Source organism: Eublepharis macularius, chromosome 15 (assembly GCF_028583425.1).
Source record: "Eublepharis macularius isolate TG4126 chromosome 15, MPM_Emac_v1.0, whole genome shotgun sequence".
Taxonomy (NCBI): Eukaryota; Metazoa; Chordata; class Lepidosauria; order Squamata; family Eublepharidae; genus Eublepharis; species Eublepharis macularius.
The window spans coordinates 48643745-48660500 of NC_072804.1; the positions used below are offsets into that span (position 1 = coordinate 48643745).

A 16756-nucleotide genomic window follows, 5' to 3' on the forward strand; every position below is an offset into this window, starting at 1 on the left:
GTTGTCAACTCCATATTTGAAAATCCCTGGAGATTTGGGGATGGACTCTACCCTCCAAAGCAGCTGTTTTTTTCCTAGGGGAATGCATCTCTGTTGTCCGTAGACTAGTGGCAATTCTGGGAGAACTCTAGGACCCACCAGGAGGTTGGCAGCCCTATTTAGTGAGGAAACCACAATGTTAGCAACACTGTACAGGGAAGAATGGCTGAGTGAAGGCCACCAGCTGAGGTCTGGTCATTCGTGTTCATGTGGCCATGAACACAGAACGGGAACCAAGGTCAAAAATAGACATGACCAGGGCTTTTTTTTCTGGGAAAAGAGGTGGCAGAGCTCAGTGGGTTGTCCTTGGAGAAAATGGTCACATGGCCGGTGGCCCCGCCCCCTGATCGCCAGACAGAGGGGAGTTTAGATTGCCCTCTGCGCTGCTGAGTGGCACAGAGAGCAATCTAAACTCTGTCTGGAGATCAGGGGGCGGAGCCACCAGCCATGTGACCATTTTCAAGGGGTTCTGGAACTCCGTTCCACCGCGTTCCAGCTGAAAAAAAGCCCTGGACATGACCCTCACAGATCTCTGCCCCTTCATAAAATGCAGGTTCGGGCAGTCCTTCATTTGCTTCCTGCAAGTAATGGACAGTAGGTTAATCCTTTTATCTACCACATGGTTTCATTAATCTTATTGGACAGGTAATGAATGACCTGTAGGGAAAGCTGAGATGTCCAGTTTGACATTTCTCTTCCTTACACGTACTTACTAGTGAAGGAAACACAGGACGGGCTTTGTACTGCCCTCCTTTAGGAGGCAAAACAGTTTTCTCTCTTTTTAATGCCAAGTTGGCCAGAATTTTAGCTTGATTACAAACAGAGCAGCATTCAGTTTGACTGACTTTTCTCAAGATTGGTCTGGCCGTCAAGAAGCCAGCCCTCAACATTTTTAATAACGTACTAGTGATGAAAATGCTTTCTGGACTTAAGTACTACAACACAAAGTAAACCCCCTCTGTGCCACCTCAAAGCTCCTTACCAAAGCTGTGTACCATCACTTCCTCTTTTTCTGGTTCCTGTTTTATAATTTCCTTTTGGTCTGAACGAAAATTCGACCCAGCGCCTGAGACCGTAGAAGGAAGGCAGCAGCAAAACAGTGGTGGTTTCTCTCTATCTACAGGAGTAAGTAAGTCTACTTGAAGCTGTTGTAGTGGAAGAGGAAAGCTCAGTTGAGAAAAGGCAAGAAATTTTAGTAACAACGACAAAAAAAGAGAAGCTGGTCTGAAGAGGGGTTCTAAAATGCATGCTGGCTTTTCTGCTCGCCCGGTGAGAAACTGTTTGTCTACTTCCTAATTTGATTTTCCTGCTTTCTGGATCTTACATTCTATCTGACTGGAATCAGGCTGTCAAACCAAACATGATTCCAAACATGATTCCAAATTACTCATCACATGTAAGAAGAAAAATCAAGTGTAATTTGTGAGCAGAACTGGAGTATGTTCTTCTCAACAATCTATATTTTCTTTGTTAATATTATTTTTCCCTTGAGACAAGATGAGGTAAGGAAGTTTATGTATGTATGAGAAGTAGTGCTTGTCAGGATTATATTTTTATCTATATGATGAACACTTGGAAGTCTTACCGTGATCAATGGGTCTTATTTATTTGCTTCGGTATTTATACCCTGCCGTTCTCCTAAGAAGGACCTGAAGTGGCTTATATCATTCATCCATTTTATCCTCGCAACAATCCTGTGAGGTAAATTAGGCTGAGAGTGTGAGATTGGTCCAACATAACCCAGAAAAATTCTGTGACGGGGTGGGGATTTGAATGTGGCTTACCCAGATTCTAATCCAACACTAAACACTACACTCGTTTGGTGTAATGGTTAGCAGCAGCAGGACTCTAATCTGGAGAGCCAGGTTTGATTCTCCACTCCTCCGCTTGAAGCCAGTTTGGGTCAGTCACAGCTCTTTCAGAGCTCTCCCAGCTCCACCCACCTCACAGGGTGATTGTTGTAAGGAAAATAATAACTTTTTAAATGTCATAAATTCTAAAGGACCAAATTTGAGACTAGACAGTGACAATAAACAATGACTGACAATAAACAATGACACAAACTCAAACAGGCATGCTTGCCCTCAGGAAAAATTGCAGTCATATGAAATGGGTGATTGACTCGGACACACAGTCCTCTAAAATTTGAGAGTGGGTCTGGTTCAAAATAAGGTGTTCAATAAGCAGAAGTTGGCTGTATCCCTATCTGCTCACTTTCTCCCTTCCTCTTCCACAGCATTCCTGCCCCAGAAAGAAACTTCCAGTGGTTAAAACAGGCTGCCCGAGGACTGGACAAGGTGGCAATTCATGGATTCCTCTTGGAAAGTGCCAAATCCGGCTTCCTTCACAGCCACTTTAACCGTTCTGATCTTGGCTTCTCTTTGTAAAAGTAGGTGTGATGTGCTTAAATTTGAAAACGCAGGAAATATCCTAAATAATCAGTTAGTTGTACTGTCTGTTGCTGGTGGTGTATCGAGGTCTGTTCTCTGTTCTCAGTTAGAGCAAAGCCAGTTCTATGGACCTACCTGTCCACTGGGAAACAATGTTACCAAATCTCTCCTGTGGTCCCAAAAGGGATGCTGTGGGCGGAGTCTCTTCATTCCTACCCACCAATTCAAATGCCAGGTTATTGGCCCCGCCCCCTAGCAATACTGTGTGAATATCATGAGGGGGGTGACTTTTGTCTGGCCCCTTCCTCAGGGCTTTTTTTCAGCAGGAACATAGTGGAACAGAGTTCCAGAATCGCTTGAAAATGGTCACATGGCTGGTGGCCCCGCCCCCTGATCTCCAGACAGAGGGGAGCTTAGATGGCCCTCTGTGCTGCTGAGCTGGTGGGGCCACCAGCCATGTGATCATTTTCTCCGAGGGCAACTCACTGAGTTCCACCACCTCTTTTCCCAGAAAAAAGCCCTGCCCTTCCTCCGTGCATTTCACCAAGGTTCCAAGCTGCCCATCTGCTCTCCAGCCCCACCGTATCACCCTCTGATATTTTACTTATTCAAATATTTATATACCACTTTTCATTGTGGTTCAAGAGGGTTTACAAACCACAAGTAAAAATGTTGCTATTTAAAACATACAACAGCAAGCCTCCCAGAAGATGCTTGCAGTCCATATCGCAGCTGCTGCCTAGGGGAGAACTGAACTAACCTCCTTGGCGCCCTTTTTTCCTTTTGTCCAACCAACTGGTGGAGAGAGAGTTGCCAACTCCTGATCTAGAATTTTCTGGAGCTTTGGAAATGGACTCTGAGGAGTACAGCATTTGGGGAGGACAGGGACATTGGAGGAGTATAACGCCAGAGAGTCCAAAGCTGCCCCTTTCTCCAGGAGAACTTTTCTCTGTAGTTTGCAGATCGGTTGTGCTGTTGGGAGTAGACATAGGCACGAACAACATAGGCACGATCCCAAATTCCCGAAACGCAACGAACATCTGTTGCCGAACCGAACTGGATCATGGTTCGTGGAAGCCAAAACGGCAAGCAAGAGCTCTGTCCCACTCCACTGCTCGCAGAAAGTGAACCCCAGCCTGGGAGACCAGGGCTATTTATAAGCATGGGTCCCATTCAGCAACACAGGAGGTCTGTGTTTGGCCATCAGAGCAGCTTATCAGGGTTTGCAGGGATGAGATAGAAGTGCCCATGGCTACAGAACACCCCCTTCCCCCTCCCTCCCCTGGGTGTCTTCTTCCAACTTGTAACTGCTTTGCAGCTCCGTGGTTGGAAGGAAGCCCTGCTGATCAAGGAAAGCTGGGCTTCAATTTGGGTTTCTAGGGCGACAGAAGGAGGGCAGACAGAGCTCAGGCAGTCCCCTGGCTCCGTTGCCAGAGGAATAGATTGCTGGCACCTGAGTGTCTGGCTTCTCGAACCGTACCTGAATGCCCCGAACCAGGCCTCTCCCGACCACTGGTTCATTGACTGTGGCCAATCACGATCCGCCGGGTCACGATTGCGCGATCGCCATTTTTGTGGGTTTTTGAGGTTCATAATGCGGTTCGTGCCCCTCTCTAGTTGGGAGATCTCTAGGCTCTCAAGGGCAACTTTTTTCTTTTCTTGCTTTTAGGGGAGAAGAAGATGTTTTCCATGGCCCCGTTCAATGAAGCTTGACCACCTCATTTCCAGAAAAGTTCTTTTTCAAGTCAAGTCCATAGTCATAGTTATTTACAAGACAATAGTGATTTTCCAAAAGACTGAGTTGGTCTTTTGGAAAATCACTATTGACTTGTAAATGACTATGGATTGAAGACACTTCATTGGAGAATCTGTTTGGAAATGACATGTTCTTGAAAAAGAACTTTTCTAGAAATGGTTCCATGGAAAACGTTGCAGTTTAGTCAGTTTGCTGGAATCTTGGACTTACCTGTCATCTGTATCTTATGTCAATGAATGGTGCTTATGTACAATGTTTTTATTTCTATTAAGAGTATTTATTATGCTCAAATATTTATATTGTTCATGCTGAATTGTCGCTCTGTAATTGGATGTAAAGCTGAATCAATATAACTGAATGGCTTCTGTATGATATAAGCTATTGTGTTAATGATTGTGCATATAGCCTTACATTTAACTAGTTAGCTCCGGTTGGGATTCCTGTTTTTCTAACTTATTGCCGCAACTCTCTCTTTGAGAGCCAGTTTGGTGTAGTGGTGAGGAATGCGGGACTCTAATCTGGAGAGCCGGGTTCGATTCCCCACTCCTCCGCTTAAAGCCTGCTGGGTGACCTTGGGTCAGTCACAGCTCTCTGGAGCTCTCTCAGGCCTACCCACCTCACAGGGTGTTTTGTTGTGGGAATAATAATGACATACTTTGTAAACTGCTCTGAGTGGGCATTAAGTTGTCCTGAAGGGTGGTATATAAATCGAATGTTGTTGTTGTTGTTTTGTTGACCTGGGTGTTGGCAACTTATATGGAGAAGAGGCTCCTTTGAGCTAGGCCCCAATCCTCAACTTGAGTTCTCTCCTGCTCTTGTTCATCATAGCCAACCTTGCTGTTTCTGATTGGGTATTCTATGCTGACTCTCAGATAAAGTATCCACCTCCAGGTGGTGGCTGGAGATCTCCTGCAATTACAATTCATATCCAGGCTATCATTAGCAGTTCCTCTGGAGAAAATGGCTGCTTTAGAGGGTGGAGTTTATGGCATTATACCTCTTGAAAATGGTCACATGGCTGGTGGCCCCGCCCCCTGATCTCCAGACAGAGGGGAGTTGAGATTGCCCTCCACGCTGCTGAGCGGCACGGAGGACAATCTCAACTCCCCTCTGTCTGGAGATCAGGGAGCGGGGCCACCAGCCACGTGACCATTTTCTCCGAGGGCAACCCACTGAGTTCCACCACTTCTTTTCCCAGAAAAAAAGCCCTGATGATTTCCAATGTCCGGAATGCTCCTGGAAGGCTTTGGTAGGCACGGCAAAACAGGGTTTATTTCTCCCTCTTTTCATATGTCAAGTAACTCCTTTCTTCTTTTTTTGGAAGGTTTGCCAAGCCAGAATCCAGCTTTTATGTTGACCTCTGTCTCCATGCCTGACTCTGTCTCCGTGCAGCATGGTCTCTGCGTTCACATTCCTTGCCAGTTCACTTACGATGATTCGAAGAGGATCAGCTCTGAGAAACTCTACGGCTATTGGTTTCAGAAAAGGGACGAGTCTTTGCACTCTTTTGCTGTCCTGCAACAACCTTACAATGGTCTGGGCGTCCTTGTGGCCACCAATGACTACCGGCAGAAGGTTGAAGCATCCTTTGCAAACCGTTTCCAGCTAACAGGCGATCCAGTCCAAGGCAATTGCTCCTTTAGCATTCTCAATGCCCAGTCACAGGACACAGGGAAATACTACTTTCTAATTGCGGACAACAATATATTCTCCAACAACGTATTCCTCAACTATTTCACAACCCGCACCCAAAGTCATCAGACCCTTCAAGTTCTAGTGACAGGCAAGATTTTCCTCCTGTACCATATTTCCCAACTGTTTGGTTGCCTTCTGTGCTGTAAGGATGGGAAACTTAAGTCAATGGCTGAGGTCACACACACACACGCACATGCACACACACACACACACACACACACACAGACCCTTACACCATTCCCAGAAGATAGCAAAACTCCATCAGGATCCCTAGCCAATCTGACCTGGGGAAAATTGCTACCTGACCCCAAGGTGGTGATCGGCCTTACCCTGGGCATGTATGGAAGGGCCACAAGAACTGATGTAACCCTTCCTACCCTCCCTCTCACGATCTGCCCAGGTTCACAGAATCAGCACTGCTGTCAGATGGCCATCTGGCCTCTGCTTAAAAATCTCCAAAGAAGGAGAGCCCACCACCTCCTGAGGAAGCCTGTTCCACTGAGGGACTGCTCTAACCGTCAGGACGTTCTTCCTAATGTTTAGCTGAATCACTCTTTTGATTTAATTTCAATCCGTTGGTTCTGGTCTGACCTTCTGGGGCAGCGGAAAACAACTACACCTTGTGTTTCAATCTGGGTTGTGTTTGAAACCAACCTTTTATATCTCCTAATTGCCTACTTCCCTGCCAGAGAATCTGTATCTTTTGGGAGCTGCTTTGAGAAACTGTATACTTGAAACACTTGTATTCCCTGTTTCTGAGAGCCAGTTTGGTGTAGTGGTTAAGAGCAGCAGGACTCTAATCTGGAGAGCCAGGTTTGATTCTCCACTCCTCCGCTTGAAGCCTGCTGGGTGACCTTGGGTCAGTCGCAGCTCTCTCAGAGCTAGGGCTTTTTTTCTGGGAAAAGAGGTGGTGGAACTCAGTGGGTTGCCAGCACAGGGGGCATCTCTTGGCAAGAAGTGGTGCCCCTGGTAACCATATGCACGTGCACAAAGTGCACACATGCTCCCAGGACCAATGATGTCACTTTCAGCCAGCTGGAACAAGGGGGAAGTTTTTAAAAGTTTAAATCGCCCTTGGTGAAAATGGTCACATGGCCGGTGGCCCCACCCCCTGATCTCCAAACAGAGGGGAGTTTAGATCGCTTTCCGTGCCACTCCAGCGCAGAGGGCGATCTAAACTCCCCTCTGTCTGGAGAGCAGGGGGCGGGGCCACCAGCCATGTGACCATTTTCAAGAGGTTCTGGAACTCTATTCCACCATGTTCCAGCTGAAAAAAAGCCCTGCTCAGAGCTCTCAGCCCCACTCACTTCACAGGGTGATTGTCGTGAGGATAATAATAACACACTTATAATAACACTCTGAGTGGGCATTAAGTTGTCCTGAAGGGTGGTATATGAATCGAAAGCTTTTGTTATTGTTGTTGTCGTCATTCTGGTGCATCATTATTTGATTGGAGGAATGGGGGAGGACTACTTGCCTTGTTCATGCCAGGCCACTCGTTCTCCTCAAATGGCTTTCCCCGTTCTACAGAAAGAAAGTTACTTGTTAGGATTGTCAGTTCTAGCTTGAGAAATCTGGAGATTTGCAGTGGAGCCTGGGGAATAGACATAGCTCAGCTCAGCTCAGCAGTCATAGAGTCCACCCTTCAAAGCTGCCTTGTCCCCTGGCAGAACTGTTGTAATTCTGGGAGATCTCCGGACACCAACCGGAGTTTGATAAGATAACCTTACTTGGAATGGGTAGCCTTTTCCCACTCATGGTTAAGCAGCAGCTATCCTGATTGGATTTGGAAGTCCTGCGGCTGCATTAAAATTGTAAACATTGTCAAGAATCACCTCTGAATTTGGCCCCCGATACCGATGGTGAAACTGATAAGAGATTCTGCTTCTCTGCAGCTGCTTGTTTGTAGTTAATTGATGTCCTATTCCTGCATTTTATGTTGGGGAGCAGAAAAGCAGTGCAAAGTTATTTTGCAAGGGTAAGGTAAAGGTAAAGGAGCCCTGTGCAAGCACCGAGTCATTACTGACCCTCGGGGGGACGTCGCATCACAATGTTTTCTTGGCAGACTTTTTGTTACGGGGGTGGTTTGCCATTGCCTTCCCCAGTCATCTACACTTTACCCCCAGTAAACTGGGGACTCATTTTACCGACCTCGGAAGGACGGAAGGCTGAGTCAACCTTGAGCCGGCTACCTGAAGTGGCAAGGGGTCTCAAAAAGTAGATTTTATAGAAAAGAGTCTCCTTGCAAAAAATATCAACACTGCTGCTTTAATATCACCTTTGGAAGGCTTGCTTTGGGTCCAACCTGCTAGATAGAAGTGAACTGGTCACACCAGACAGGAGGCACCACTGTTCTGGAATAGCCTTCTTTGGGATGTTTGCCAGAAGTGATCCGTACTGTCATTCCAGTGCCAAATGAAGATGTTCTTTTTTTCATTTAGCTTTTTGGTTTTCTTCTTGTTTTTATGCTGGATCCTGTTGGAAAGGGTTACCATTGGACCATTCTTATTGCTCTGAAAAAATTATGCTTTGGGAATGAGCTAACATGCCAACATGTTCCATACATTTTAATGTGCTTAATGTGTATGAAATATGTATGAAATGCATGCTTAAAATGTAATGTGCTTACTTTTCTTTATTGTGTTTTTGTAGCCATTGCTGCTGCTTTAATAATGTTTGCGTGTGTTTGTTTTTAAGATAAGGTATTTATAATGTGAATTTATTGTTTTATATTTTGGCTGATTCTGCACACATTGGATAATGTACTTTCAATGCACTTAGTCCATCGTTTGAAGTGGATTTTTTGTTCCGCACACAAAAAAATCCATTCCAAATGATCTATAAAGAGGATTGGAAGTGCGTTATCCAACATGCATGGAATCAGCCTTTGTTATATTTAGCTGCCCTTTTAGTGGAAAGATGAAGTGGGGGGGGGAAACATTTTAATCAATTAAATCAGCCTTGCAAGGGGTGGAGTGGTGGTAATGAAGGCGGAAGGGACATGGGAGACCATGTATAATACTCATCCGATATATCCTGTTTATTGTTGATTTGTCTACTTCATTTATAGTCCACCTTTCTCATTGAGACTAAAGGCTGATTATACAATTTAAAACCATTAAATGAGAACATATGACCACCTAGTGAATTAAACTGGGTTACAAAATAAGAGACCAGGGCCAGCCCGTACAATAGGCACACCTTGGTAATTCATTGCCTAGGGCAGCGGTCCCCAACTTTTTTGGCAGCAGGGACCGGTTTCATGGAAGACAAGTTTTCCACAGACGGGGTGGTGGTGGTGGTTTCGGGATGATACAATTGTGCACTTTATTTCTATTATTACATTATAATATATAATGAAATAATTGTACCACTCACCACAATGCAGAATCGGTGTGAGCCCTGAGCTTGTTTTCCTGCAACTAGATGGTCCCATCTGGGGGTGATAGGAGAAGACACCCAAGGTGTGTTGCTTATGCCCACTCTACCGCCTACCTCGTCTGCTTCCTGGAGCTGGCTCTGTGCTCACCCACCACTCACCTTCTGTGGGGCCTGGTTGCTAATAGGCCATGGACTGGTCCTGGTCCATGGACCGGTCCCGACCGGTCCCGGTCCACAGACCGGGGGGTTGGGGACCCCTGGCCTAGGGAACCAAACCCAGACTTGTTACCACTCTAACTTCCAGCCAGTTCCCTCAGCCGCAATGCATGGCCCACAGTGAGCTTCTTCCTCCTCCCCTTCCATTTAGGAGAACCAGAATGGGCCCTTTCCCCCCTTCCCCCCTTGTCTGGAAGAGTGGGGGTCTTTTCAGGCAGGAATGCCAGTCCCCTGGTGGAGGCAGGGGATCCCCCACTCCCAGCCTCTGTCCCCCACTGCCACTCACCTGACCAGTGGAGGAAATGGTCCTGAGGAATGGTCCAAGGAGGCAAGAAGCCTCCTGGACTCGTGTGCAGTGGGGTGCAATGATGTCACTTCCAGGAGTGATGTCATCACACTCAGTGGTGGGCATGCTCCCACCTATCAGAGGGGCTAAAATTGGCCCCTCTGAAAGGCAGGAGCATGGCCGCCATCGGGCATGATGATGTCACTCCCAGAAGTGATGTCATTGCACCGTGCCGGGCATGAAGGTAGAAGACTAAGAAGGTCAGGGCCAGGTCCCCCCTCTCACTTGGAGGGTAAGGGGACCTGGCAACCCTATTTCCAGGGCCACTTTAGCTTCCCAGTTTGTCCCTGTTGGGAGGCATAGCAGCAAATCAAGCAGTAGTCCTGTCCCAGTGATGGTGTTGTGGGTAAAGTGGGGTGGCTGCTTCCCTATGGCACAGGGAGGGGGTGGCAAAGTTAGTTGCCTTGGATGCCAGATATCGTTGAGCCGGCCCTGTAAGGGAGCAATACACTCATCACAGTGTAATACATACAAATGACATAGCAGGGCTGAAGTGAAAAATGGGTGATCTGTGCGATAAACAATGTTGTGTATAAAAGGCACAAAGCAATGAAATTGGACTAAATTGCACGCAGTTTAAGCAGCCTTATTCTCTGTCACAGAAGTCAGAAAAATGTTTATTGTAAGTTGTACATGGTTTCATTTTATGCGTTTTCTGGAATAATAAAAGTGTGGGAGCTTTTATCATTCTTTTATCCTACCTGGGATTGTTCTCCATCAACCTTTTGTGTTTTTATTGAATTGCTTCCTGGGGACTTTTTCTCCCCAGAGTTTTCTGTAAAGCCAGAAATCGTGAAATCATCTGCTGTGATTTCTGGGAAGGAAGCCGTTTTGACCTGCTCGGCTCCAGGGCCCTGCTCTAAGATCGAGCCTGCAGTTTCATGGGCAACTGTTCTGACAGGATATAGAACGTCTCTGTGGAGTTATCAGCAGAGCAACGGCAGCTGGATCTATGGGTCTAACTTCACCTTCACGCCTTCCCCAACTGACCAGGGCAAATCGCTCACTTGCCAGGTCTGGTACCCTAATATACAGAAACGAGTCGAGAACATCATCTTTCTCGACATTTCTGGTGAGTAGCTCTCCTCACTTTAAACTGCCTTTTGTATAATCGTATCTGCCTAATGGATGTACAGTTAATGTGTCTACGGAAGTGAGCTTTGATTCACAAATACTTAGTCTGAAGTGAATTTTGTTAGTGTTTAAGGTGCCACCAAACTTCTGTTTAATCTTCCTCCACAAACAGTCACCATTTCTTTTCCCTCAAGGTCAGCTTCTCTCTCCCCTGCCCATTATTCCTACCAGTTCCCTTTTTGGGTGCCCTCAACATTCTCTTATGTTTCGGACTCACCTCATATTAACAAGACAGCGGTGAATGCAACAAACCATCACCAGCCTGATGAGGTGATGCTCTATATCTTTTGGCAAACCTTACCAGCCCCTAAAGCCAGGATCCCCTCAGCTCATTTCAGAAGGAATGTTGGCAAAGGGCTCAGCTGATCAACAGCTCAAGGTTCTCACCATGTTATCTTGTTTCAGGACTCTTTCAGGAGTTTTCGGGATCTTCAGTGGTTCTCTTCTTGATAGTTTTGTGTCTGATCAAGTAAGTATTTCTTCTTCTGTAATGGTGAGGGTACGGCTTTGGCTGAAAAGTAGAATAACAGTGAAAGAAATGAGAACGGCAATAAGAATTTCTCCAGATGTACCGTTAATCAGCAAAGGCATAACAGCCAAATCACAGGATGTCATTATCCCATTATGTACCGCATTGGTCAGGCCTCACCTGGACTATTGTGTGCAGTTCTGGAGGCTTCACTTCAAAAAGGACGTGGACAAAGTGGAACGGGTGTAGAGGAGAGCAACCAGGATGATTGGGGCCTGGAGAACAAGCCGTACAAGGAAACACTGAGGGACCAGGGAATGTTCAGTTTGGAGAAAAGGAGGCTGAGGGGAGACATGATTGCTCTCTTTAAGTATTTAAAAGGCTGTCACTTAGGGGAGGGAAAGGAGCTGTTTCTGTTGGCAGCAGAGGATAGGACTCAAAACAATGGGTTTAAACAACAGAAAAGAAGTTACCAGCTTGACATTAGGAAAAACTTCTTCACATTAAGAGTAATTCAGCAGTGGAACTGGCTGCCTAGGGGTGTGGTGGGTCCCCCTAGAATATTTTTCGGGGATGCTTTAGGCTGTTCCTGTATTGGGCAGGAGGTTGGACTAGATGGTCTGCAAGGCCCCTTCCAACTCTATGCTTCTAATCAGGCAGTTCCACTCATTGGCTAATGACTCTTTTCTCTTGAAATCTGCTTCGCAGGGTTTTGTTTTGTTTCTTGCTCTTCTTCTCAGTCTTTGGGTATTTGAACCGGAGGAAGGCGCCATCGAGAAGGGAGTAGCAGATGATGCAAGATGGATGGATCTACTGCAGTTCCTTTGCCCATGGAAGACAAGAACATCTCTCACACTTCTGCAGTACTGGAGCCCACTGGCCTGAGGGCCGAAAGGACAGAATTAGGCTTTCCCAATTGACACTAAGTGTCAGCAGCCTATTAAAAAAATTACAGGCCTTGAGGAATTCAGAATGAAACTGTGAAATGAGTCCAGGGGCTCAATGGAAGCAGAGTGGAAGAGGTTTGCAAATGCAAAAATTACCAAAAGGTGTGCAGACTTCCTTAACAGTAAAAATTCAGTCCAATAGATACCAGCATATTTTTCGAAGGTAGACTAAAATTCCAACTAGAAGAAGAGTGCAATTATTTTTCTTATTCATCATGTTCTTAATGTAAGTACAGTGCTCAGGTGTCGATCTAGGATCTGCGAGACCCAGGTTCAAACAAGAGACCCAGATAGGAATGGACGTTGTTTCCTGCTCTAGACAGTTTTTCACTAGAAAAACTTATTCTTTATTGGGCCCACCCAACTTTATCACTTGTGGCCACCTTAGATATCTTCCCATCTCATCCCAAACTTTGTTCCTTCTCCCTTCATATCCATTGCCCATCCAGGATGAAGCCTGGTTTACTGATAAACTCCCAAGTGACACTGGTGGCCAGCTGATTGCTGAAATCAGGGTCAGTTCCAAACAGTCCATTTGGGACTGTACTAAGTTTGGAACAAATACCAAAACTGGAATAAATTTAGTTGTGGGAGAAATGCTTGGGTGGAGTAATTGGAGTGGAGTGATCAAAATCCTGCTTGATACTTCTCCACCTGAAATTTTCCTCTGACTGCATCCTTTCGCTATTCATGCCAAATGTGTTACCCTCTTCTCTAAGGATAAACAGCTAGCTCAGCGGATCTACAGCTTCCATGACGGCTTGGGTTAGAGCCCGTTCTCCTTCTGCCAGGTGGGGGAATCTGTCTCCAGATAACCAAGGTCATATTGAAGAGGCTGATCCAGTCAAGAGTTTAACCTGCAAATCTCCTTTGCAAATGCCTATATGGTTGTTTAGCTTGGGGATTTTGTTTTTTTACCTTAAAACCTCTATTTGATATATTTGCATTTAATATAACATTCTATTGTCTAAAATGTGAGCTGTATAGACACATGTGTACAAAAGGAATAATAAATTATAAATAATAATAATAATAATAAACATGATGCCAGGTTCCAGTGCCTTTACAAGCAGCCACTAGGGAGCAGAGCTGAGCAGGTAGAAAAGCTCTAACCTAGATGACTTCTCCTTTGGCAAAATCTTTCATTTCATTTATATTTTATTTTTTATACACGTTGACTGCAAGTTTTTTCCTCCTGCGTCTTTCATTTAATCATTCTTACATTTCACTTGTTTCTTTGACAGCATTTGATACCGCTTTCTTTCATACATGTTCCATTTGTGGAAGGTGCACAAACCCGCAAACCAAGCGTAGTGTTGCCAGTTAGATTTTTTGTTTTACCAGTTAGATTTTGATCAAATTTTATTCATGGGGGTTGGCAGGAGAAAAAGATACTGTAACTTCATCCTGAGTGCGACTCACCTTCCTTCTTGCCACTCAGTTATATATCCCTAAAGCAAATATACATTGGAAGGAAAAGAAGTGGATCTTTTCAAATGCTGGAACTTTATGTATGTCTTAGTAGCATAAAAATTAAGCTATTGTGATGTACTCTATGCAGGGCTTCCTTTCAGGACACACAATGGATACAAAATGAAGCTTTGTTTGGCTAGCCTTTGTGTAACTGTATCTTTATGTGTAGTCTCTTATTATATAAAACTCTTGATACAAAATGAAGCTGAGAGAATTCAGATCGGAGATTGTTGTCTGGAGCGGTGCTGTTCTGTCTGGAACAGTTGCTGGTCAGTTTCAGGGCCCGATTTAAGCTGATGGGTTTGAACTTGGAAGCTTTAAAAGTTCTGGATCCAGACTCTCTGTAGAACTAGTTCCCACTGCATGAACTTGTACATAGTGGGAATAGCCGTGTCTCAGTTGTAGAGTATCTGCTTGGCATGCCGAAGGTCCCAGGTTCAATCCTCAGCATCCCCAGTTGAAAGGACAAGGTAGGAGGCAATGTGGAAGACCTCCGCCTGAGCCTCGGGAGAGCAGCTGCCAATTTGAGTGGACAACACCGACCTTGGACCAATGGTCTGATTTAGTATAAGGAAGTTTTATGAGTGTCCAATGTCTGTTAGAGCAAGTTCAGAATTCACTGGTCATTGGAAATATACCTTGCAGGTGGTGAAGAGGGCCCTCAAGTCATAGCTGACTTATGGTGACCCCTGGTGGGGTTTTCATGGCAAGAGACTAACAGGTTTGCCATTGCCTGCCTCTGCAACCCTTGTCTTCTTGGAGGTCTCCCATCCAATTACTAACCAAGGTTGACCCTGCTCAGCTTCTGAGATCTGATAAGCTCAGGCTCACCTGGGATATCCAGGTCAGGGCTATATCTTACAGGACCAGAAGTAATTCCCATGCATTGAGTTAACCCTGATTGCTATTTACTGGGTCATAATCAGGATCTACCCTGGCCCAGAACTAAAATGGAATGGAACTCTCTGTCTGAGGAGGACCCCCCTCTTCCCACAGCCCTTACCATATCTGAGAACTGGAGAGAGTCAAGATCCCCCACTTAGGGAATTCTCAAGCCTTTCATCGTGGAGGAGAGTCTATCTAGGAAGCTGGTGGAGGAGAGGAGCCCCCTCACTTTGAACCCTTCCAGTTACCCCAGGACTCATAAACATGTAGGAGGTAGTAAGTCCAAGCCAAAGCCAGAACTGAAAAATAGAATGCGTGCATAGCAGGTATTGTAAAATAAACATGTTAAAGTATCCCTTTGCATGGTCTATCTCAAGAGCTGAGCTCTGTTGCTGGGATCAAGGCCCTTTTCCAGGCAACAGGAAGGAACAGGTACTAGGTACTATGAAACTTCTTAGCCGCAGTCGGATCTTTGTTGGTACAGCATTTCCGGAGTTCAGCTGATGTTCTCCCTGGACAGCTCTTCTTCTGATCTGATCTGGCACTCCAGGCCGTTGACTAGCTCCCAGGTTCCAAATCCTGTGGACAGCTCCTTTGCTGATCTGTGCTCAGCTGCCAGCCCTTAGAGCCAAAACACACGTTAAGAAATACCTAGGTTCAGCACGTTTTCTCATACCTCAAGGTTTGCCGGGATCTGTAGGCATCCTGGAAGCTTAAGGTTTAGCATTTACAGAGCAGCAGGGAGGGAAATACAGGCGCCTGTATTTCCCTTCCCCTTCCTGCTGCTCTGTAAATGCTAAGCTTGTTCTCTTACCTCAAGGTTTGCCGGGATCTGTAGGCGTCCTGGAAGCTTAAAGTTTAGCATTTACAGAGCAGCAGGAAGGGGAAGGGAAATACAGGCGCCTGTATTTCCCTCCCTGCTGCTCTGTAAATGCTAAACCTTAAGCTTCCAGGACGCCTACAGATCCCGACAAACCTTGAGGTAAGAGAACACGTGCTGAACCTGGGTATTTCTTAACGTGTGATTTGGCTCTTAGTCCTGTTACCCTTAGGCAGCAGCAGCAGCAGTCCACCTTTCTCACTGAGAACCAAGGCAGATCATACTGTGCAAGTCAAGTGAACACCTGAAAGGCACTTCATGGTTTAGAAACAGGACAGCCACCCTGCACATGGGCGAAATCAACAGCCGCCCGTGCATGTGCATTCTCTGTGGTGCCCTGTCAGGAGAGCCCCCACTCTCTTGGCTTTCTGTAAATGATGCAAAACTGAATTATTCAAAAAGGCTTTTTACACAGATAGGAGGGCCATATTGAAGAGAGGTGGTTTCAAAGAGATGCTTCACTAATGAGTTAGGGACCACAGACTTCACCACTACGTTGTCTTATGTCCTGTCTGTTGCTTTAAGTATGTGCTCCTATGTGCTACCCGTGTTTCAAGCATGATCCTACTGGGTAGTTCTATGTTGTCGAATGCCAGTCCAAGAATTGCTTATGCTCTGTTTCAGCATTTCTTCAACTCTGTATTAGATTCTTGCTAATAGAATTCTTTGTCAACTTGTGCTTATTTGCCCTATGGCATTGTTTATGGAAATGTCCTTGATATTGTTTGTACTAATCTCACACTGAGTCTCAGTGAGAAAGGCAGACTATAAATGACAAATAAATAATAAATAAGTAGTTATTTCAGCAGAAAGATCCACAGTGTCCTCTTGTTCGATCTTTATGATGTATTCAACATATATCCTATTAAGTTCCTTCCTTCTCCTTTCCCCCTATATCTTTATGCTGATCAGTTATTTGACTGATAGCCTGTCTGGAGGTTGGGAGAATGGGCTCACCATCCTAGCTAACAGCAACAAGGAATACTTACTGGCTCAGCTCAAATTGATATTGCCAGCATGCTCTTACAGAGCTCAGTAACTTGGGGGGCCAAACCATCAGCAACAATGAGAGAAATTTCCACTCTCTGTTATGGGTTCCAAATGCCCACTTGTCATGAATCAATGGATTTAAATATACCTTAGAA

The 16756-nt window shown here is 45.5% G+C and overlaps 1 protein-coding gene across 1 annotated transcript in view; it reads left to right on the top strand.

Moving 5' to 3' along the window:
• Positions 1-1230: 1230 nt before the first annotated feature.
• Positions 1231-16756, top strand: part of LOC129342962 (uncharacterized) — a 46558-nt gene continuing 31032 nt past the window's right edge. The window contains exons 1-6 of the mRNA XM_054998918.1: positions 1231-1308; positions 2276-2428; positions 5510-5968; positions 10593-10895; positions 11363-11426; positions 12135-12173. Of these exons, the coding sequence (XP_054854893.1) occupies positions 2347-2428; positions 5510-5968; positions 10593-10895; positions 11363-11426; positions 12135-12173 (947 nt within the window). The 5' untranslated portion in view covers positions 1231-1308; positions 2276-2346. The remainder of the gene's footprint in view (positions 1309-2275; positions 2429-5509; positions 5969-10592; positions 10896-11362; positions 11427-12134; positions 12174-16756) is intronic.